Here is a 22360-nt window from a genome sequence, read left to right as displayed (position 1 = left end):
GTTTTGACACAGCGACTATGGCTTCAAGCTGAGTGAAGACTTGTCTCTTCAGGTGTGTGTGCCCGACCCTGAGTTTTCGGGCGACCTCTACGCTCCTCCAGTTCCATGTCCTGTCGGTACCACCTATCGCCGCAGCAAAGGGTAAGACCGCTATTACCTGATGTTACAGGGCTGAAATGTGCAGCCTGGGATTGTTTTGTGTGCTTCATTTGCATAATGTCAGCGTCAGCAGCACTGCCAGACTCCAATTTACATTTTCATGAGACAAGTTATGCTAGTTTTACAGAGATGGATGTCAGGTTTGTCAAATATTTCCATGTTATGAGTCTTTTAACTGGCATGTCATTAACTTCTAGTCATTCAAGTCATATCCTTACGAATGTATGTGGCAGGGTTTTTTAACATGTGCTGTTGATGTAAAAACTGCACATTATGAACCCAAGATCAAAGTAAAAGGGGCAGTTTATCTACTCACAATGTGGCACTAACTAGAGCTGCACTAAAACCTGAATTGTTTTGATATAGCCTACTACTTGCCAAGCTTCATTGTCCTGGAGAGAGAGTTGATGTTTTAGCACATAGATTTGTTTAGTAAGAGCACCACCAAATGACCAAGCCATGAAACGTTGTCCTGTTTTGATGATGCTGCAGATACAGGAAGGTGCCCGGTGACAGCTGTAGTGGAGGAGATGTGGAGGCCCGACTGGATGGAGAGATGCTGCCTTGTCCTGTTGGAGGTTAGCATTAAAAGTATAGAATTAGACCCTTTGTCTTTAAGTCTGCCTCAGCTTATATCCAACATTGAAATAATTATGGGCAAAAATATGGCGATAGCCAGATGAGTAGCTTGATTTACAAATGTAGTAAAGAGATAATAAACTGCAACAAAAACCCAAGTTTAATAAACTGCAAAAATCCAAGTTTTTTTTTTTAATATCTGCAGTTTGGAAATAAGGAGTATTCCAAAAACAAACTTTGCAAAATTTTTATTAAGGACTCTTATTGAATTTTTATAGAAAATCCTAGTTTGTTGTTCCCAAAGCTGTGTTTTGACTTACTCAGGGTTAATAATACATCCAATGAACTGCTGAAGCAGTCTGTTTCAGCTTAAGCTTTCAGTTTCAGCTTTTTTTATGATGATGAGTCATTTATGAACCATTGCATACTTTGTATCAGAGATACTGCTGAATAGAAGCAAACTGAAAATGGTTGTATGTTTTCACAAATCATCTTGCCCCTGGAAATTCCTGTTTTATGCCTCTGTGCCTTCAAGAGCTATGACTCAGTTTGAAGAAAATACGTTTTTGTCCATGACTCAAAATTGTTCAAATTGCTAAATGTGAAACACAATTCTATAATAATATAAAATGATGTTGTGGGGATATTTTATGTCCAAAAGGTCTTTTACAATGTGACATCTCTCAGTGTTCTGCGTAAGTGCTTTTTTATGTTAGGTAGCTCTTGGTTTTTTGGTTCCAAATGTATATATTATGAACATATTAGGCTGTGAAATTCAGAATTGGGTGTTTCATCTCTGAACACGTATGTTTTGTAATCCTGTGATCACTTAAGAGCAGTTTTATGCTTTTACTATTTATCGCTTGATAAATTTGACTTACCATTCTCTCTCATTGATGATACATGTCACTTTGTTTAATTACCTTGAACCACTGTGAAGGTTTTACTGATGATGTCTGCTAACAGTGTGGTTTTAAACATAGAGATTTAATAGTTGTTGAGATGAAAGTCTGAAACTAAGATCTGAAACAAAGATGCTCTACTGTATTCTGTGCTTTCTGACAAACAAAAGGTTTGTAAATGTATCTGGGAAAAAATGGCCTGAAATTTGTAGTAATATTTTCAGCACTTTCCCCACAAACATTATCATGTAATCAGACCAGTCATTCCTCCCGTGCTCTTTCAGAGAGTAATGAGTTCATCCTGTATGCGGTGAGGAACTCCATCCACCGATACGACCTGGCCACAGGCAACGACCAGGCATTGCCTCTGGCCGGCCTCAGGGAGGCGGTGGCTCTGGACTTCGATTATGACAGGAACTGCCTGTACTGGGCTGACATCTCACTGGACACCATACAGGTTAGTGAGTAACTCGACTGGCACACAGCTATTCCTGCACTCAGTTTTCTTTGACCAGAGTAAGAGTTTGTCACAGTGTCAGAGCTCATTCATATGCCATCAGGATCTAGTTGAATAAACTGGCTGGTGTCCACATGTTAACTGCCAAATGTTTAACCCAATTTGATAAACTGTAAGAATTTGATCCACTGTGCTATCTCTGCGTCCTACTTGTTTCCTGCAGCGTCTGTGTCTGAATGGCAGCACGGGCCAAGAGATCGTAGTGAGGAAAGACCTGCAGAATGTGGAAGCCCTGACCTTTGACCCCATCAGTCGACTGCTGTATTGGGTTGATGCAGGAGCTCAGAAGATTGAGGTATATAGATGGCTCTGTATTTGCATGTATATGTTTATGCCTGTTTGTATTTGGCATTATTACTACTACAAGATCCAGATGTGTTTCTCACTGGGGAGTCATAGACTCCTAAATCAAAGAATAAGGAAGGAGCTGTGTAGGATGAGGTAAGGGAATGCAAATCTCATATTCACTTATGGTATTAGTCCAGTCTAGGACTGGAAAAAAGCTAATCATAGTAAATGATATGATCCTTGTAGAGATTTTGAACAAAATATAATGGAAAATGCACTGGAATGACAAACCTCAAGAAAAGTTTGCACAAATATCACACACACACACACACACACACACACACACACATATATATATATATATATATATGCACACACACACACGCAAAATTAACATATTAAAATGGATTAATACATTGTCATGATTAATTTGATCAAGAATTTTAATGCAATTAACCCATCTGCAGCACAGAATGACTCTGAACATGTCTGCCAATGCATTTGGGTCAGTTTGTCCAAGTAAAGTTACCATCACGCATGAACAAATGGGCAGTTGATCCGGGATTGACAGGCAGCAGAACCAACCCATAAAGATGGAAGACTCTAAACAGTATGTTGGCCCTCTGGATGGAAATATGAGGACAACAAAAAAACAAGATGGAACAGTTGGTTGCAGTTGTTTTGTTTCAAGTTGTCTATTTAATTGTAATTAATCAAAATTTATCCACAGTAACCCTATATATATATAAATATATATATATATATATATATATATATATATATATACATATATATATACATAGATATAGATAGATAGATAGATAGATAGATAGATAGATAGACACACACGCACAGAAAGAGAGAGAGAGAGAATGATCAGTATAAGCAGACAGCAGACGCTCTGAGAACATTGGGATTTTTTGAGGTTTACATTATCATATTACAATGGCGTTATCTGTCATTAAAATGTTGCAAAGTGGGACTGTGTGTTTCTTATGTATTCTGTGCTTATTTTTCATTCATTTATATTTCATGCTATTAAATATCATTGTCAGCATTATCAGTCATTGTTTTGAAAATTTTCAGGAAACACAAAAACTTAACTAGAAATTGAGTATCTGATGATGTAGGCTAAAAAGTCATGCCTAATAATAAGTGAAAAGTTGACTTTTTTGATGAAGGTGACAATATGGTGCTAATAGTTAATTTTCCTTAAATTTCTGTCCTCCTCGTGCATGTATCTTGGTTCCTTTTGCATTGCTACTAGTCTAACAGATCACCTAACATTGTTATTGATATCAGCCATTATTAGACATGAAGAAGTATTACACTCTCTAATCGTTAATACTGTTTGAATAAAATGATTTTATTTTTTTTTGTTTTTTGTCACCCACCTCTTTTTTATGTTTTATTTTTATTCAGGCCTTTTATATTGAACTCTAACAGTGCTGAATGTCTTTCTCATCAAATAACTCCTGTAAATATTGTCTGGCTTTGCTTAATGAACCAGTCAGACTTATGAACGCCTCTAATCATTGTTTCATCTAAAGGTTTCTAATCCTGACGGGGACCTCCGTCACACCCTGCTCAACTCCTCCATCCTGGAACATCCCAGAGCCCTGGTTCTGCTCCCTGGGGACAGGTAATACATATAAACCTCTTTTTTTCCACTAAAGAGACCCACATTGAAAATTAAGGACTGAGATTTTTAACCTTCACATGTACTTGCTTAATGACTGTGACCGTACAGTAATGCTGTCTGACAAGAAGGGGAAGTGAGGACCAGACAGATCTGTTCTCTCTTTTCAGATCTCTATTTGATATTAATGCCCAATGCTTGTGTGCAGTAAAACATAGTTGGTTTCACTTCTGTAGAGCTTCTTCTCCTTTTATTCAAAACAAGCTTATCCTATTAACAAACCTACCACGCTACAATGTTCATTTGTTCCCTTGATGACGCTGTGTTTCTGCTATTCCCTTTTTGTTTGGGTCAGAGAATGAATTTTTGTTTGCTTCACTGCACTTGCTTGCTCTTTCTCTCCTGTGTCTTATTATAAAGGCCAAACAGGACTTTTACAACAGGCGGTTTCTTTTTCAAGATTTTTTTTTTTTTTTTTGTTATTATATCTAATTATTCTTCTGTTTTTCTGGTCAAAACTGCATTGTTTCTAGTCATCTCCACCACTGTCAGACTGTACAACACAAGTATTGCAATTCTACTCTTATGTAAATATTTATAGAGTTTTTATTACTTACTGTTATTATTGTTATTATTATTATTATTATTATTATTATTATTGTTTGTCTTTTGCACTTCTTTATGCTGCACATTTTTTTCTTGCACTTTATTCTGTTGCTGCCGTGGCCAGTGAAATTCTCTATTGTGGGATCAAAAAAGTGTCATATAATCTAATCCAATCTTAAAAAAAAAAAAAAAGTACCAGACAAATGTAGAAAAAAACTTTATTTATCAAAATAACAGAATAATTTTTCTACATAAGCTCCATTGGAGTCTGAACACTTTTGCAATATATGTTTCCATTGGTAGATTCCATCTTTGTAGAATGGCTAGAGCTGTCTTTTACATTTGTCTGAGACCTTTTTGACTCTCCCTCGTGTCTCACTGTTTCCTATACCAACAATTAAATTCGAGTTGAACTGATCCTTCAGAGACAGTTTTTTTACTCAGACTATACAGCTGCTGAACAGCATCTCAGCCAGAAGGAGGTAGCTGGGAACCTGCAGCCTAACTTTCAGTTTTTATAATTGTATTTATTTATTTAGTGTTTCTATATTACAATAGGAGGACTAGAGCTATTTATTGTTAAGTATTTTTTATTGCTGCTGTGATTGTTATTGTTATTTGTTTGTTATTTATTTTTCAATATTGGGCGGAGAGAGAGCCAGGGCACACTGTGTTTCATTGCCATGGTACTTGTACCCTGAACGCACATGACAAATAAACTCCTGTTTCCCCTCTACAAACGTCCTGTAGTCTGATGTTTTGGACCGACTGGGGCGACCGAGCAGCCGGCGTTTACCGCAGCTACATGGATGGGACCAACGTGTCCTGCATTGTGTCAGAAGGCGTCCGCTGGCCCAACGGGATCACAGCTGATGACAACTGGCTTTACTGGACTGAAGCCTACAGTGACCGCATCGAGAGGGCTGACTTCTCCGGAGGCCAGCGTAGTGTTCTCATGGAAGGGCTGCCACATCCATACGCCATAGCCGTCTTCAAAGTGAGTCCAAATGTAGTGTCTATGTATTGTTTTTTTTATCTCATATATAACCTGGAAGGTAAATAAATGTATAAAACCTTTTACCTCTGCAATCCTCAGTAAGAGAAGCCCCCTCAGCTAACTCATATTTTGTTCCCAGAATGATTTGTACTGGGACGACTGGTCTAGAATGGGCATCTTCAAAGCTCCAAAAGCTGGCTCCCAGAGTAATGAGCTGATTGTTGGCAGGCTGACAGGAGTCATGGATCTCAAGATCTTTTATAAAGGGAAGAACAGAGGTGAGGAACACATTTAAAGACATAGGAACCTGAAATCACAACTGCCTTCTAAATGTCTTATGTGCATAATACAGACCTGATCAAAATCTTAAGACCAGTTGAAAAATAGCTAGAATTTACCGTTTGCACATTTGGATCTTAATGAGGTTTTAAGTAGAGCTACAATATACAAAAGCTAGAAGGGGGAGTGAGACAAAAAGCACTTTGAAAAAGTAATTTATTGAAAACAACAAGTAAACTGAAATAGGCTGTTTATCAGCTGATCAAAAGTTTAAGACCATTGCTCAGAAAATTACAAAAAACTCTCCAAACCAGAACAAAAAATTTTCTCAGTAGGACTCAGTAACGAGTAGCTCCACCGTTCTTGTTAATCACTTCAAAAATTCGTTTGGGCATGCTTGATGCGAGTGTTTCCAGGAGGCTGGTGGGAACATTGCTCCAAGTGGTGAAGATGGCTTCACGAAGGGCATCAACTGTGTGGAACTGATGGCCATTTTTATAAACTTCCCTTGCCATCCATCCCCAAATGTTCTCTATGGGATTTAAATCAGGGGAACATGCAGGATGGTCCAAAAGAGTGATGTTATTCTCCCTGAAGAAGTCCTTCATCAAGCGAGCATTGTGAACTGCAGCGTTGTCCTGTTTTTAAACCCAGCTGTTACCACACAGACGAGGGCCCTCAGTCATGAGGGATGCCCGCTGCAACATCTGCACGTAACCAGCCGCCGTTTGACGACCCTGCACCACCTGAAGCTCCAGTGTTCCACTGAATGAAAAAGCACCCCAGATCATGATGGACCCCCCTCCACTGTGCCCCCTCCTTGTCATGCCAGTAACGTTGGAAGCCATCTGGACCATCAAGGTTAAATTTTTTCTCATCAGAGAATAAACTTTTTTCCACCTTTCAGTGTCCCATGTTTGATGCTCCCTGGCAAAGTCTAAACGGGCAGTTTTGTGGCGTTGTAGGAGACGAGGTCTTTGAATTGTTTTTTTGTTTTTGAAACCCTTTTCCCGCAGATGCCATCTGATGGTTATTGTTCTGCAGTCGGCACCAGTAAGGGCCTTAATTTGGGTCGAGGACCGCCCTGTGTCTTGACGGACAGTCAATCGGATCCTCCGGCTCAGCGCAGGTGTAATTTTTTTGGGTCTACCACTTGACTTTTTTGTTCCATAATGCTCAGGATCTGTCAAAAACTTACTGCGTCCAACCTCAGCAGCTATGGCATGCTGCGAGAGGCCTCGCTTATGCAGCTCGACGATCCGACCACGTTCAAGAAGAGAAAGCTTCTTAGCTTTAGCCATCAGGAGGGCATGACCGTGTGAATGCCCGACAGAAAATGAGAATTTTGAGCAGATTTTGGCTTTTATTGCCTGCGGTCTTAAACTTTTGATCAGCTGATAAACAGCCTATTTCAGTTTACTTGTTGTTTTCAATAAATGACTTTTTCAAAGTGCTTTTTGTCTCACTCTCCCTTCTTGCTTTTGTATATTGTAGCTCTACTTAAAACCTCATTAAGATCCAAATGTGCAAAAGGTAAATTCTAGCTATTTTTCAACTGGTCTTAAGATTTTGATCAGGTCTGTATTAAGCACTAGTTTCAGTTTTCCCCATCCAAACATGCGCAACAGAATCTCTCTGTTTCCTCTCAGTTTGGCCTTTTGAATCTGATCAATTTTCTTTTGCATCTGTTGGAAATAATCGATTATCAATTATTTTGTAATCGATTAACCAATCGATCGATTATTTTCGGTGATTTGAATAACTGATTATTTGAAAAAGCAAAAAATAGTAAAAATGTGAAAAAAACAATAAATGACGAATACCTTGTCCTTTATTCCAGAACCAGCTAAAACAAGAACCTCAAAAAGTATAAAAGTAAAAGGAAAAATTTAAAAGATCTATATGGAAATACCAACAACAATAACAGCAGTATAAAAGTATTTATAAAAATATCTATACATATAAACAACAACAGACAAGTCAAATGACATCTACAAACGATATGTGCACTGCATTCTTCAACACATTCGTGTCCAACTTACTAACTTACCAACAGCTTAAGATGGAACTAACATACAACACCAAGCTAAATGTTTTTAATGTTTGCATGAAAGCTTAAAACTTTAAAGAAGTGATGGTTCCAATGAAGAAAAGTGAGCATATAGATATTTTCTGCCTTTTCGTCCTTTTCTCTTCTGAGCTACGCTTCATGTTGTTTGTGTTGATCCTGGCATCATGTGCATCATAATAAGCGTCCATGTGAAACACAACAGTGGAACCAATGTTAAGCAGCAGCAAATTTAAGGAACCAAAGCTTCAGTTCAGGAAAATTGTAATTCCTTTAAGCGATTCGAGGCGATTAATTGTTTCAGTTCTGGTTTGTATTGCCTATATTTTACAGGCATATATCTAGATACCTTGGTGTCAGTTACATGTTAAATGTGATCACCCTATTGCCATATTGTGAGTAAATTTTTTCTGATTTTTAGACATTGTATTAATCTTGGTTGAATTTTAGACACCATTATGAGAAATGAGAAAGTTTTAATTAAAATATGATCTCCCGTCCCTACAGCTGAGACTTTTTGCTGCAGCTCTTTCTGAAGTTGTGACAGTTGATGTTGGACTCATGTTTTCAGGGCGTAACGCCTGTGTGGACCAGCCCTGTAGCCTGCTCTGTCTGCCTCAGCCCGGACACCGGCACACATGTGTTTGTCCAGATGGCGCCCCGACTGTAACCATGCCCAACGGAGACCTGCAGTGCCAGTGTCCCATGGGATACCAGCTCCAAAACAATACTTGTGTCAAGACTGGTGAGACAAAGCACATTGTCATTTGGAATTTGAATTTTTTCATTGTGTAGGTTGAATAAAAATCTGACAAATAGTGACAGAAACATTGAAGTTGGGACAGTGGTTCCCAATGGAAGCTTGGTAAATCTGCCATTTTTCAGACAAGCTAACAAATACTGTATGTTTGCAAGCACAAAAAGTGGACTTTCTTGTATGTTAGAATAGATTATAATAAACTTTATTGTCATGCATGTTGGATGTTGGATCTAGTTTATAGTTCGGAAATCTGTAGTTGGTACATCTTTGGTAAAAAAGCAGAAGTTTTCATAATAGTGCATCTCTTGAAAAACTTGAATCTTGTGTCAAAATAAAGTTGTTGGTTTTTTTGTTTTTTTTGTTTTTTTGTTTTTTTGTTTTTTTTTTTTACTTTTTGATGTCAGTTTAACCATGAAAATAGTTTCTAATACCTGAAAAAGTTTGAATGAAGATAATGACATTTATGAATAATAATGCTGCAAGTCAGGATGTGAAATAGTTTCATTAACGCATTCAATTTAACAAAAAAACTTACAGCATTAGACGACAAAACAAAGGCAGCTCTTAGAAAGAGATGCAAATGAAACATTATTAATCAAAATTTACAAAGTACACGGTTCCCATATTGAAAAATGGCTCAGTTTGGATTTTAAAGAGCCCAATCAAGCAGTTTTACTACTGAATACCCGGCCAATGACTGTCAGGATTTCTGCTTATATCAACCCAACCATGTGCATGATTTTATTTCAACACTGATTTTATTTGCTACAGTATTATTCCTACTGATACTAAAATATGAAACATATTCCAAGTGATTTGATGCTATTATGCATTATCTCACCAGCTGATAGGCCATGAGCTATTGTGAATGCGCTGTGTCCGGTGTCATCATCTTCGTTAGCAATTTCTTCTCTGACGAAGCTACTGGTTGGATTAATTTCATATTATATACATTATATCATCATATTATTTTATTTCATATGTAGCTTCCTTGTCTACAAAGTTTGTTCACAGTTTTTAGATATTTAGATTTTTAAATTTTTATATTATTATTATTAGTATTGTTATTATTATTATGGTCCATATTTTGATGACTTTTTACGTGGAAATGATTAGAAATATCAATATAGTTACTATTGAGCACTGATAGGAAGTCATATATGGACTTTTATTTAATTAGTTGAATTCTCCTCCAGTGAAAGTACCACCCACTTCTATGGGGAGATTGGTCTCCTGCATCAAAACCACAGGACTCTAATCTCTGGAATGCTATCTGATGAATTAGTGGTGTCATGTCTCTCTTTTCCACCAATTAGAGCACAGCTGTTTGCCAAACCAGTACCGCTGTTCCAACGGACGGTGCATCAGTAGTATCTGGAAGTGTGACAGCGACAACGACTGTGGAGACATGAGCGATGAACAGGAGTGTCGTAAGTACTTGGTCTCTGTTTATAAATAATCAGCTTTCACTGAGAGAAAAAAATGTTTGTTCACTGTGATATCTGTGTCCTGTCCACTTCTAGCCACTACAACCTGTGACCCGACCAACCAGTTCCGCTGTGTGGCCTCAGGCTCCTGCATTCCACTGGCCTTTAAATGTGACCATGAAGATGATTGTGGGGACAACAGCGATGAAGAGCACTGTGGTAAGATGGGCCTCTGGTTGTTGTGTGTCTTTGTATGTATGTATTTATGTCTCTGTGTATGATAAAATAATGAAGACAATGGTCATTGTAAAGTAAAGGATATAAATGAATTGGAATCAATTGTACAGGAGTCAGACCTTCAGCTGAACTTTAGGAACCTGACCCTTTGAGTCAGATACCACTGTGCTCCAGATATAAATAAAATAAAGAATTGTCTTGTGCATTTGTGTAGAGAAAATGACAAATAATGCAGTGTTTTCCAGAGGAGGAATAATGTGAGGATGAAGTTACTATTTTTTTTCACAACAAAAGACCAATGCTTTAGCTTGAGTTCAGAATCAATATTTGGTGATTCTTATTCTATTCATATTCCTGTTAATTTTTAGGTTACCCCTTGTGTTAAAATGTTGTGTGGTGTTTTAATTTTGTTTTCCAGAACTATAGGGATTTTCTTTTTATTTTGTATCTCTTTGTAATGATATTGTTGAATATTTTGCAATATAGTTGAAATTATAATACAGAGAGTTATATGTAAATATCCATCTGACTCTCATGTTTGTACACTTGAAATGATGCTTTAAGCACCTGTTGGCATCAAACTAGAAACATGGACAGAGCACTTATTTAGGTCATTAATGACATAAAACCAGAACATTTTTACAAACTCTTTGACTCTGTTGTGCAGAGTCTCACCAGTGTGGCCCAGGGGAGTTCACATGTGCAAGAGGTGTTTGTATCCGTGAGGCCTGGCGCTGTGATGGAGACAATGACTGCAGAGACTGGTCCGATGAGGCCAACTGCACAGGTACCAGCTGTGTTGATCACTACACCATACCAACATAAATATTTACTTACCGACTGAAATGCCAATTGCTGTCACATAGGTAATGATTGACACTTCCCTTGGACGCCTTTGCACCACTTCTCTCCCTATTCAGCCTCTTCAGCTTTTTAAATGGTCTCTGTTTATTTCCAGTGGGCCATCATACATGTGAAGCCAGCAGTTTCCAGTGTCACACTGGTCACTGCATCCCACAGCGATGGAAGTGTGATGGTGATGACGACTGTCAGGATGGCTCAGATGAAGACCCTCAGCACTGTGGTAGGCACATCCTTTATTTTTACCCTGGCCCCCGAAGGGGAGGCAAGGTATTGTTTTTGGTTCAGTTTGTTTGTTTCTTTGTTTGTTTTTAACATTTCAGCAGCAAAACTGTTGGTTGAATTCATACCAAATTGGGTTTATAGATTGCCAGTGACCCAGAATAGATGTCCTTACATTTCGGGAAAAGTAGGTCCAAGTTTATATTTTTTATGAATTTTCCAATCTTTTTTTCCCCATTCACTTACAATGGGTGAAATTTCACGTCTATGAAAACATCATTTTTGTTTCAATTTGCTTCAAACTTGGCACATGTATAGAGGCAGTTGATATGCTGACATCAGCACACTCATAGACATGATGACATCAGCTGGTTTGATGCCAAAATAAGCAACAATATGTGCGAGGGGCGGGGTTTGTTGTGCCTGGCACCGCTTGTTTGAGTTTGTGGTGCTAGGAGCAATAACTACACAACACCCCCTGTTGAATGCAGCATTTTCCCCCTATTATTCTGACTTAGTCCCAGCAACTAAGCTGAAGATATAGGAAAACTGGTAATATTTCTCTGCCATTCTGTAGAGAGAAGATAACAGAAAACCCAGAGACATGTTTTTTTTTTCTTTTTTTTTCTCAAGAAATAAGCTGCTTAAAAGTTGTCTATTAATTGCAAAATTGTAAATGGTGTGTTGCCTCCATCAGTGGGCAGACTCAGCTAGTGTTTCTTTTGACCTGTTTCCTAAAAATTACAACAACTTAGGTCCATAGATGCTTAAATGCACAGATTTTAGTTAAATAACAACAACCAAAAAAGTCATCACAGCACATAAAGCCCATGATGTGTTGATGTTAGTGCCAGTGCTGGTGCAGATTTATCTTCTCATCAGATATGAGGGCAGCTGTATAAAGATAATTTGGTCTTGTATTACATATGTGGGCATGGTGGTGTGAATGCTGTTTACAAGGTGCTCAAAGATTCACTGGGGGAATATGATGGGTAAATGACAAATAGATCAAACTACATCAAGCAAGCATGTGTTCAGATCAACCCTTTGGCTATTAATGTTCTTTTTTTCTGTGTAAGGTTGTATTTGGTAGCCAATACATGATTTAAAATATTGGTTTTAACTGTTTGTAAAAAGGATATAATTTGGCATTATAAAATACCTTCAGAACTCCCAAAAAGATTAACGTTATTAATGCTAAGAAAACCTCTCTGTGAGATGGATTTAGGCACTGCGGTGCTACTAGGAGAAGAATGTGGACCTCTAAGTAGAATTGTAGTAGACACCACATAGGAACATACTGTAGATATCATTTAACATTATTTTGGTTTAAAAGAATAAATCCAGGTAATCCAGTCTGTAATTCCAGGTCAGACCTGTTTTGGCAGCAAAAGCGGGACCTACAGAATATTAGGCAGGGAATAGTAATGTTATGTTCTCACAGGTACTTGACAGGGTGTGTTTGTCGTTCTTTAGTCCACTGGGTACTAACTACTGCAGACCAGGAACACCCAAAAACACCTGTCGTTTTGGAGATACTTGACCCAGTCTATTGGGTTTGGTCACATTTTTACATGTGTTATTTTTGCCTTCTTCTAACACATCAGCCAAGGACCAAATGTTTACTTGCACCCTGATGCATTTCATCCACTGACAGGTAGACTTTCATAGCGATGATCAACTTGACTGTCATCTTTACTTGTCAGTGGTCAGATGTACCAGGGTAGTACACACTAAAGTACGTCCAGAACATTGATTAACATTATTCAACTGGTTGTACTTGACCAATATATCACAGTATGACCAACACATGTGTGACTATTGATAAAAATGCATGATAGTTGAAGTCCTTTTAACTTTTGAATTACGACTTTGTCTGTGCTAACAAGTCATATTGTCACATCATGTTTCAGATGTATTTCCTTCTGTCTTGCTTCTCTAGTTAAATGTTGGTTTCATGTTGGTTAAATGTGCAGTAATACTTGTATTTATACTGTGCTGTGTGTTTCCAGAGGGAACTCGGTGTAAAGGCTTCCTCTGCTCCAATGATACATGCCTGCCCATCACAGCCCACTGCAATGGTATCCAAGAGTGTCCAGATGGTGCTGATGAGCACAACTGTGGTGAGTGATGTCAGCTGAGGAGTATTAAATATATGGTTGGTAGTGAATCATTTGTATGTAAATAGATTGTGAGTGTGCTTCTTGTCACCCATAGATCCCCTGTGCACCCGCTACATGGAGTTTGTGTGCAAGAACAGAGCCCAGTGTCTGTTTCAGTCACTGGTTTGTGATGGAGTCAAACACTGTGAAGACGGATCCGATGAAGACACCGAGTATGCAGGATGTGGTAAGAAGCACTCATGTTCTCAACTGGTGGGTTGTGACCCAAAAATGAATGGCAGACTTGTTCCAAATGGGTCACAGTGTTTGTGGTTAAACTTAAGTAAAAAGAAAAGAAAGCTTCTTATTTGCTTGATTGAAAGATGTTAGATTTTATTGTCACTTACAGGCAAGATGCCGTACAAATATGGCCGTGATTATGTCAAACCTCAAAGTTGAGATGTCAGAACTAAAATATCAAGACAGAAGTCTCTTTAGAACTGAAACAGTGTTTTCACATAACAATGTGTATTGAGTGTAAACAGCCAGTTATACCTGTATTTACTTTATATACAAACGCAGTTGTGCAGCTGCAATTTTTACTTTCTTGTTAAGAGATATGTGCTCTGACTGCTGATATGTACATTTATTTGTTAAGATAAGCTCATATGACACTGAACATATGTTTGTGAGCGTATTTTGGAAGCAATGTTTCCTTGCTTCGAATTCTATAATGGGTTGTTGCCTGATGACCATTGGAGAACGTGGGTCCCAAAATCATAAAAAACGACAACCACAGCTAGAACCTTTGTGTCAGAGTGCATCAGCTTGTACATCTCGTTTTCCTAACACTTGTAATCTTTGAAAACCAAACATTCAAACATAAAAAGGATTTTTATAAGCACATCTAGACACTATTGCAACAGGACTTGGTAGTTCTGTCAGGCTTCCTACACCTTCTGGAAAATAGTTGACTAATGCTGAAATGGTCAAATATTTGTCCCAGTTTTTATAGTTGATGTCTTTGCTGACTGTTTTATCTGTACGGGTTTATTTGTTGGTTCAATTGCATAGAAATGAAAACCTCATTGTAGAGATTACACTAAATATTAGACTACTGTGGTAGAGGCTGAAGTATGTTGTGATAAATTGATAAGCATCATTGACAATTAATAATCCCAGCAAAGTCAACTCTAACTTTATGTCTCATATTTAAGAATTTTCATAAGCAAAAGGGGGCCAGGTTAAAATTGGTGATAGTATTAATGGTTTTATTTACATAGCACTTATCAAGAATAGGCCACTTACAATAAAGTCTTTTAAAAAGGCAGCAAAATCAAATACAGTGACACAATAATATAAAAACAAAACCATTATAACCACATAGAAGAGAATATTTCAGTCACTCATTAGTCATTCCAAGTAAAGACAAGCCACAGCTGTGGAGAAACATATTGATTTATATTAGTGTGTGCTGTCCCTGTGTGTTATAGCAGCTTATCATCACTGACAGTAATCTCTAGAAAAGAGTGGGACCCCATCCATCCATAGAGAGGTTTGATAGTACAAACCTCAAAGCCTGAAAGTGCAAATGTTGTTTCAAGTGAAGACCAGAATTTCCTTAATTTCAGTCATCAAAACATACTGCGGATGATTTGATTGGTCTGCTTTTGCACAATCCCATTTTAAAGGTGACTCAGTAAAGCATTCCTGTCTATCAGCAGCCAGTGTTGACACTGTTTCCCCAGCAACAATCAGTAACTGCAGCGCTGATTGTATGTCATTAGTTTTCTTTTATCGGGAAGTAAGTGATTCACTGGGTCTGGTCCTGTTCCTCTTTCTTTCTGAGTGCTCGTCTGCCAATCCCAATTAAGATTTAATTTGACCCACTAGCCTTTTCCCTCTGTTGTTTTCCCAGCCACACCATCTGAGTTCAGCAAAGTATGTGATGCCTACACCTTCCAGTGTGCCAACGGGGTATGCGTGAGCCTTGAATGGAAATGTGATGGCATGGATGACTGCGGGGATTACTCTGATGAAGCCAACTGCGGTGAGGGAGAGGAATGAATGCGTGTTTACAGTAAACCTGTGTTAACAGTGAAACCATGTATGGTGTTGATGTACAGTGTTACTCACATACACATGTATTAAATAAACAAAGTCACTGTTCCATTGAGCCTATTTACATGACCATAAAAATCAGATACCTGGGAGTAATCAGATAATCGTAATAATTAGATCTGATGTGTTTACTTACATTTCAGAAATGCGATAATCGAAAATCCCCATTTAGATGCTTCAGATGGTAGATTCACACATCCTGTTATTGTCTTCCACACACTTTTCGCCGTGTAACTTCCATTTTCTACTATTTTAATTGTTTTTACACATGCACAGATATAAAAGAACAAAATAAATCTGATTAGCCTGTATACATGCATGAAGACATCAGAACATTGAGAAGAAATCCAGGTGGATTAATCTGATTTCTCATAATCTGATTACTGCTGTTATCTGATAAAGTTTATCAGATTATACTGTTTATATGATCACTAATAATCTGACAACTCCAGAAATTGGATGATTGGAGTATTAGCGTGCATGTAAACAGGCTAATTGATTCTGCTGCTTGGTGTGAAATATGAGCTGTATCTAATGTCACCTCATCCTCTGTGTGTTACAGCTGCTCCCACTGAGGTTCCAGGCTGTTCCAGGTATTTTCAGTATGAGTGTAAGAACGGTCGCTGTATTCCCACTTGGTGGAAATGTGACAGAGAGAACGACTGTGGAGACTGGTCTGATGAGGCCCAGTGCACAGGTAAACACACTGCACTTGTTTAAAGCTAAAGGACTCCTAAGCAGGCGTTGCCATTGACATGATTCATCTGCTAAAACCACATTTTTTGAATAATCTCACTTAAAGGAGGGGTCACTCCTCACACTGTGGCCCCTGGGCCCTCAACGTGTGCCCCCAACCGCTTTCACTGTGGCTCTGGAGCTTGTATCATCAACACCTGGGTGTGTGACGGCTACGCTGACTGCCCTGATAGCAGCGATGAGCTTGGATGTCCAACAGGTACAGCCCTTTTTCTCGGTTATACTGCAGATGAAACCTTTACTGTAATATAATCTGCAGTTAAATGAAAGATGAGACAATTAGATTAAACTCATAATGTTGCCTCACAGTGGTATTGGCCAGCTTCGAACAGCATAATCCAGTGTTTTTCAACCTTGGGGTTGGGACCCCACGTGGGGTTGCCAGGAATTCAAATGGGGTCGCTTGAAATTTCTAGTAGCTAATTGATAAAAATAAAATAAAAACTTACTAATAAAAAATATATGATGAGTTGAGAGAGACAATCCCAATCCATAAAAGACATGACAAACTGTGAAGCTGAAACTGCAGCACTGTGGTTCTGTTTATCTGTCAAATGTTCATTGTGGTCAGTTTCAGATGCTGCAGCTCTTTCATAATTCATAGTTGGAGTTCTTGTTTGTTCAGTATTAATTGTCAGCCTTGTAAATCCAAGCTGGACTGACTGTACATATCCTGACAAGGGAAAATCCAATTCTCACTTTGTGCAGTAATCTACACCTGGCTTTTCTGCCTCCATCCACAATAATATACATTATATAGACTAAATGTCAACTAAAATTAATGTTTATTTGTAACATAGTATAGCAAACTATTACATGATCAAACACAAATTAATTTTAGCCAAAAACAAGTCTCCGTTTTGAATGTCTGAGGTCGCCAGAAATTTGTGATGTTAAAATGGGGTCATGAGCCAACAAAGTTTGGAAACCACTGGCATAATCTCTGTTGGAGTCCTCTCCACTAGGTTTCTGTTTACCCGTAGTGCCTGTTTTTTCTGACAAAATTTATAAAACACAGATCACTGGAAAAGCTGCCATAATAATACTCCCTGCTCACTTGAGCCATGAAGTGGTAACTAAAGCAGCAACTGAACTTCTCATTGATGTATACAGTAAAATGCAGTAGCACTGTTCTGTCTCAATTCCAAGTCAGCATTTAAAAAAGTCTTTTCCCATCACATTCCCATAAGAATGAATCCTACTGTTGGAATTGAAGTAGTCAGCCTCACCTGGGCTACACTATTTATGTTTTGCAAGAGTAAAGTGGTATAGTTTTAAGCAAGAGAAGGCTTCTGTTTGCAGAACTGAATAAAGATAGTTGTTTGGAGAGGGAGTGATGCAGCTAATGCACACTGCAAGCTGCAAATAGACAGTGGGTTTCTGTAGTACTTGATAGTACCAAAATGAAGTAAAGCAGAAAATGAAATGTAACCTGGTAGCCCACAAGACTACGTTTGATGCTATGTAAGCCTAGGCTCTATATACAGGCTACAGATCTTACTGTTAACTGATGTTTTATGATAATTTCCTTTTAGTGGCTAATGTTGAGGTTTTACATTTGCGGAAGTTTTGTCATTTCATCATTGTCATCCAGCTATTTAGCATATCGCGGTTCATAATAATAACACGACACAGGTTTGTAACAGTTCATATTATATTTGCATTTATAACAGATTTAGAGAAGGACCATACTGGTAAGAAAAAATTATGAAGACTCAACTCAGTATGAACGCTATTACTTGTAGGCGGCAAAAAGAACAAAAGCAGAAAAAATATAGGCGCAAATCCAATTGATCATCTTCACACTAACATTCTGTAATTCTCCAACAGTTAATACAACAGCGGCACCAGCACCCACCCTCGCCCCACTGCCTCCTCCATCTCCGGGCCGTTGCACTCGGGGCCAGTTCCTTTGTCGTCGACCTGCACACTGCATCCCAGACTGGCAGCGCTGTGACGGCCAGGTCAACTGCCAGGATGGGTCAGATGAAGCCCACTGCCGTGAGTTTCTGCACATCATACAGAACAGACAGTGAAAACGAATCATGGGTGATGAGAAATTCTAAGTTCTCCTGCATTAGGACAACCAGTCAGTTTCCACTGGGCTCTGGTTTGTTCTTTCATTGTCTCAACAAAACAGAACAAAACAAAATCAAATGACATCGCATTGATTCATATACCTGGAAATGAAATATCTTCACCAGATACTAAATTTAGTGCAAATATTGTAAATCCCAAGGATTAGAGATCGACCGATTATCGGCACTGATATTTGGAAATTTGACATATATTGGTATCAGCCTTTTTTTAATCCGACGGGCCGATATTAAGAAATCAATTTAAAACTGGGTTATTTCGGCTCAGATGCAGCTGCCCCTCTCTCTCTCTCTCTCTCTCTCTCTCTCTGACTGGTTGACGCAGAAGCTGTCCTCACACACACACACACACACACACACACACACAGACTGAGACTGACTTGGGATGAGACTGTGTTCTACATACATTTTCTCCATTACTAATACATAGTGTGCAGAGCGTTTAGAGCCAGACTGATGAACTAATGTTCTGGTAAAAGCTCATCACACTCCACCTTAGCGTGCTTCCCTAAAACAAGTGAACTGAGTTTTTTAGGCACTCCCTCTTAATCCCACACACATGCTTTTCTATCACAGACTGTTTCCATCTCCGTATTATCAGCAGTCTAATTCACACACATGTCAGGAGGTAATATGTGTTAGCAGAGCTGCCGCTAATGTTTACTCTGCTCTGACGTTCTTCTGAAACATTAGTAGTAGTTGTGAGATGTAGAGCACAGGGATGTTTAGTACAGTTTCAGAAGAGTTTTCTGCCTTTACCTTTGACACGTGTTTTCTCTCCGGAGCTTCTCACACCAGAAGACTTCGCCTCTCTGCGGTGTGTACCCTTCCGCGTCGAAATCCGACGCGGAAAGGGTACCCTCTGCGTCAAATAGTGCCGCTCTGGGGCTCTGACCATATGCGTCGATTTCTGACTATTTGGGGTGAGACTGTGTTGGTATGTAATGTAATAGTGTGTGTTTGTGTTAAAGTCACATGAAGAACTCTACAACTCACAACGACTAATGTTGCTGTGAGTGTTCTAGTCCTATGATCTGAAAATTAAAGTGAAGATGAGGGAGTCAAATTCAGAAGTGATTTATCTGAACATGGTGGAACATTTTAAATCCAGTGTGTGCTCATTAAAGCCCTAAAGGCTGTTTGTGTTCTGTCAGGAGTTTAACTGCACTCATAGCAACTATTATACTTTTTATATAGCTTTTGTCATATTAATTATTAATAATGTAGCAACATAGTTTTGAATGACAGGGTCCCTGCTATCACATGGTAAAATATAAAATTTAATAATGAAATCAACTTAAGGCTTCCCAAATGCTGTAATAAATGAAGCATGATGAGTTGAGCATATGTCAGCATGTGGCCCAAGAGTTTACAAGAGTCTCCCTGTATTTTTGTTGTGTTTGAACTTAAAACAAAGATAAGTCATTATAGTTATATTTAAATTTTACTTTATTTACTGTGGAAAAATTTAAGGGAGCTATTTATTTAAGCTTTTATTCAACTTTATAAGAGATGCTTCTGAGTCTAGGAAATCCATGCACTTCTGGAGCTATTATTGTCTATTTATTTGATTAAATAAACATGTTTTAGGCATTTAAACAAAGTTTAGTGTTTGCGTTATTCAAAATTTTTCATGCCGATTTTTACACTTTTACTGCAAATGAATATCGGCTCCAAATATCGGTTATCGGCCTCCTCTAACTACTAATAATCGGTATCGGCCCTGAAAAACCCATATCGGTCGATCTCTACCAAGGATTTACTAATACAGCTTCATGTAATGGCAGTAATTTGAGGTTGGAAAGATACATGTAGTGTGTACTACAAACATGATTCAGTGAGTTACCTCTTTTTTTCATGCAGCACAAAACAGCACAATTTTGACTCAACACATATAGAGTGTGATGCAAAAGATTATGATATAACTTATTTGGATAGTTTTTCATCTAATGATGCAACTAAGTTTGAACTTAATCATGCTGGTTTCTTTTTTCTTCTAAAAAAACAAATGGTCTTTTCACCAGCAGAACTTATCCCAAGTCCAAAAAAAGACACAAAGCCAGGACTTTGCCAGGATCCAGTTACATATTTATAAAACACCTCAGCCATCATGGCAGCCTACAGCTTCCTTTAAACTTTTTTTTTTTTTGTTATTTTAATGTTCACTGAAATCTTTTGTCAATGCAAATGACAAGAAAAGTGACATTTCAGCATTAGAAGTGGAAAAAAAACCAAGTTAACTCCTATAATATGAAACTGTGTCATCTCCAGCTACTCGTGGGCCTCTGTTCTGTGTAAATGGGACTCGGTGTGCAGATGGTGAGGCCTGTGTGTTGGACAGTGAGAGGTGCGACACCTTCCTGGACTGCTCCGACCACAGTGATGAAGACAACTGCACCTGTAAGTCCCTCAACTATGTTCCTGTTTAAAAACAGTGCAGTGCTGCCACCTGCTGGCTGTATATCGTATATAAAGTGAATCAGTTGCCAATCTTTGTGTCTCTTCATTTCACTCTTTCTCCAAGCGGACACTCTGGTCTACAAAGTCCAGAATCTCCAGTGGACTCCTGACTTCTCCGGTGCCATCACCCTGACTTGGTCTCGCCCAAAGAACCTTCCTCTGGACTCCTGTTACTTCCTTATCTCCTACAGGTAGACAGACATGAATGACCAGCATCTGCAGAATATGTTTCTAGTAGAACTGTCATTTTGATGAAGAACATTTATATTTATATTTAATCATTTGTATTAATTTATGCATAGATACTACATCTAAGGGAGAAGATAAGCTGCTTGTTGGCATTAAACACTTGAATAAATGAATACAAAATTCAGTTCTTTTCTGCATAGTAAACACTAAACTGCACAGGGTAGATAAGGCATAATTAAATTATATAATACAAAAAATGACTGAAGTACAATGAAGGGATGGAATGAACTGATGTAGATTTTCCATGACCATGAAAAAAAATTAACTCCTGCACAAAACACTGTTAAAATTCATTCAAGCTCATGTTTAATTAAAGGCAAAATTTTTCTCATCACTTTAAAAAGTCCAGGGAGCTCCCAGCAGCAGTTCTCATGAGGTTAAAAGATAAAGTAAATAAGCAAAATATTTACTTCATCGATATCACAGAGTTAAATTAAAATAACTAAAACTGGTAAACCATAAAATGTGTTCTGAAATATGAGTCTCAGTCGTCCCACATAACAGCATCAGACTGTTGTAGAAAGCAGGCGCTCTGTATTGTTCCTCTTCACTGAAGACATGCTCGCTCAGACGACGGGAGATAAAGAATCTGTGTTGTTTTTGAGGGCTGTGATATTTACACAAACATCTACCATGTTATCTTTGATTTCATCAGTCAGATTTCACATATATTGGATCTGATACTTGGCCAGGTTGATAATTAGATGACTCTTAGTCTGTCTTCATATTTAATAGGGATGCAAATTATCGATTAATTCATTAATTGTTAGTTGGTTGCCCTTATCGATTGATTAACGATTAATTGATAAGCGATGATTTTCCTGAGAACCTGAATTTCTTTTTCAATACGGTCTATAAGAATAAAAACTAAATATTCTTTATGTACTTCATGAAAAAAGCATGTCATATTCCTTAATGATTGATTTATTGAACCATTGGATACAGTCTGTGTTTCCTGTGGAATTCATCTGTTGATGTGGCGGTGTGTAATGGGGGGGTGCAGTATGCCCAGGGGATGTGTGCGTGTTGGTTGGT

The 22360-nt window shown here is 38.2% G+C and overlaps 1 protein-coding gene across 2 annotated transcripts in view; it reads left to right on the top strand.

Annotated features, from left to right (window-relative positions):
- The window catches only part of sorl1 (sortilin-related receptor, L(DLR class) A repeats containing), a 171000-nt gene that overhangs the window by 129083 nt on the left and 19557 nt on the right, over positions 1-22360 (top strand). For both annotated transcript variants that reach the window (XM_030151836.1, XM_030151835.1), the window contains exons 15-34: positions 13-141; positions 652-737; positions 1925-2097; positions 2321-2452; positions 3996-4087; positions 5441-5687; positions 5827-5965; positions 8606-8779; positions 10111-10224; positions 10318-10440; positions 11126-11245; positions 11417-11542; positions 13554-13664; positions 13759-13890; positions 15562-15693; positions 16327-16461; positions 16567-16719; positions 18351-18521; positions 20888-21016; positions 21141-21267. In XM_030151836.1, the coding sequence (XP_030007696.1) occupies positions 13-141; positions 652-737; positions 1925-2097; positions 2321-2452; positions 3996-4087; positions 5441-5687; positions 5827-5965; positions 8606-8779; positions 10111-10224; positions 10318-10440; positions 11126-11245; positions 11417-11542; positions 13554-13664; positions 13759-13890; positions 15562-15693; positions 16327-16461; positions 16567-16719; positions 18351-18521; positions 20888-21016; positions 21141-21267 (2745 nt within the window). The remainder of the gene's footprint in view (positions 1-12; positions 142-651; positions 738-1924; positions 2098-2320; positions 2453-3995; positions 4088-5440; positions 5688-5826; positions 5966-8605; positions 8780-10110; positions 10225-10317; positions 10441-11125; positions 11246-11416; positions 11543-13553; positions 13665-13758; positions 13891-15561; positions 15694-16326; positions 16462-16566; positions 16720-18350; positions 18522-20887; positions 21017-21140; positions 21268-22360) is intronic.

The sequence above is a fragment of the Sphaeramia orbicularis genome, chromosome 13, assembly GCF_902148855.1.
Source record: "Sphaeramia orbicularis chromosome 13, fSphaOr1.1, whole genome shotgun sequence".
Classification (NCBI taxonomy): domain Eukaryota; kingdom Metazoa; phylum Chordata; class Actinopteri; order Kurtiformes; family Apogonidae; genus Sphaeramia; species Sphaeramia orbicularis.
This window is presented reverse-complemented; position numbering and strand designations above follow the sequence as displayed.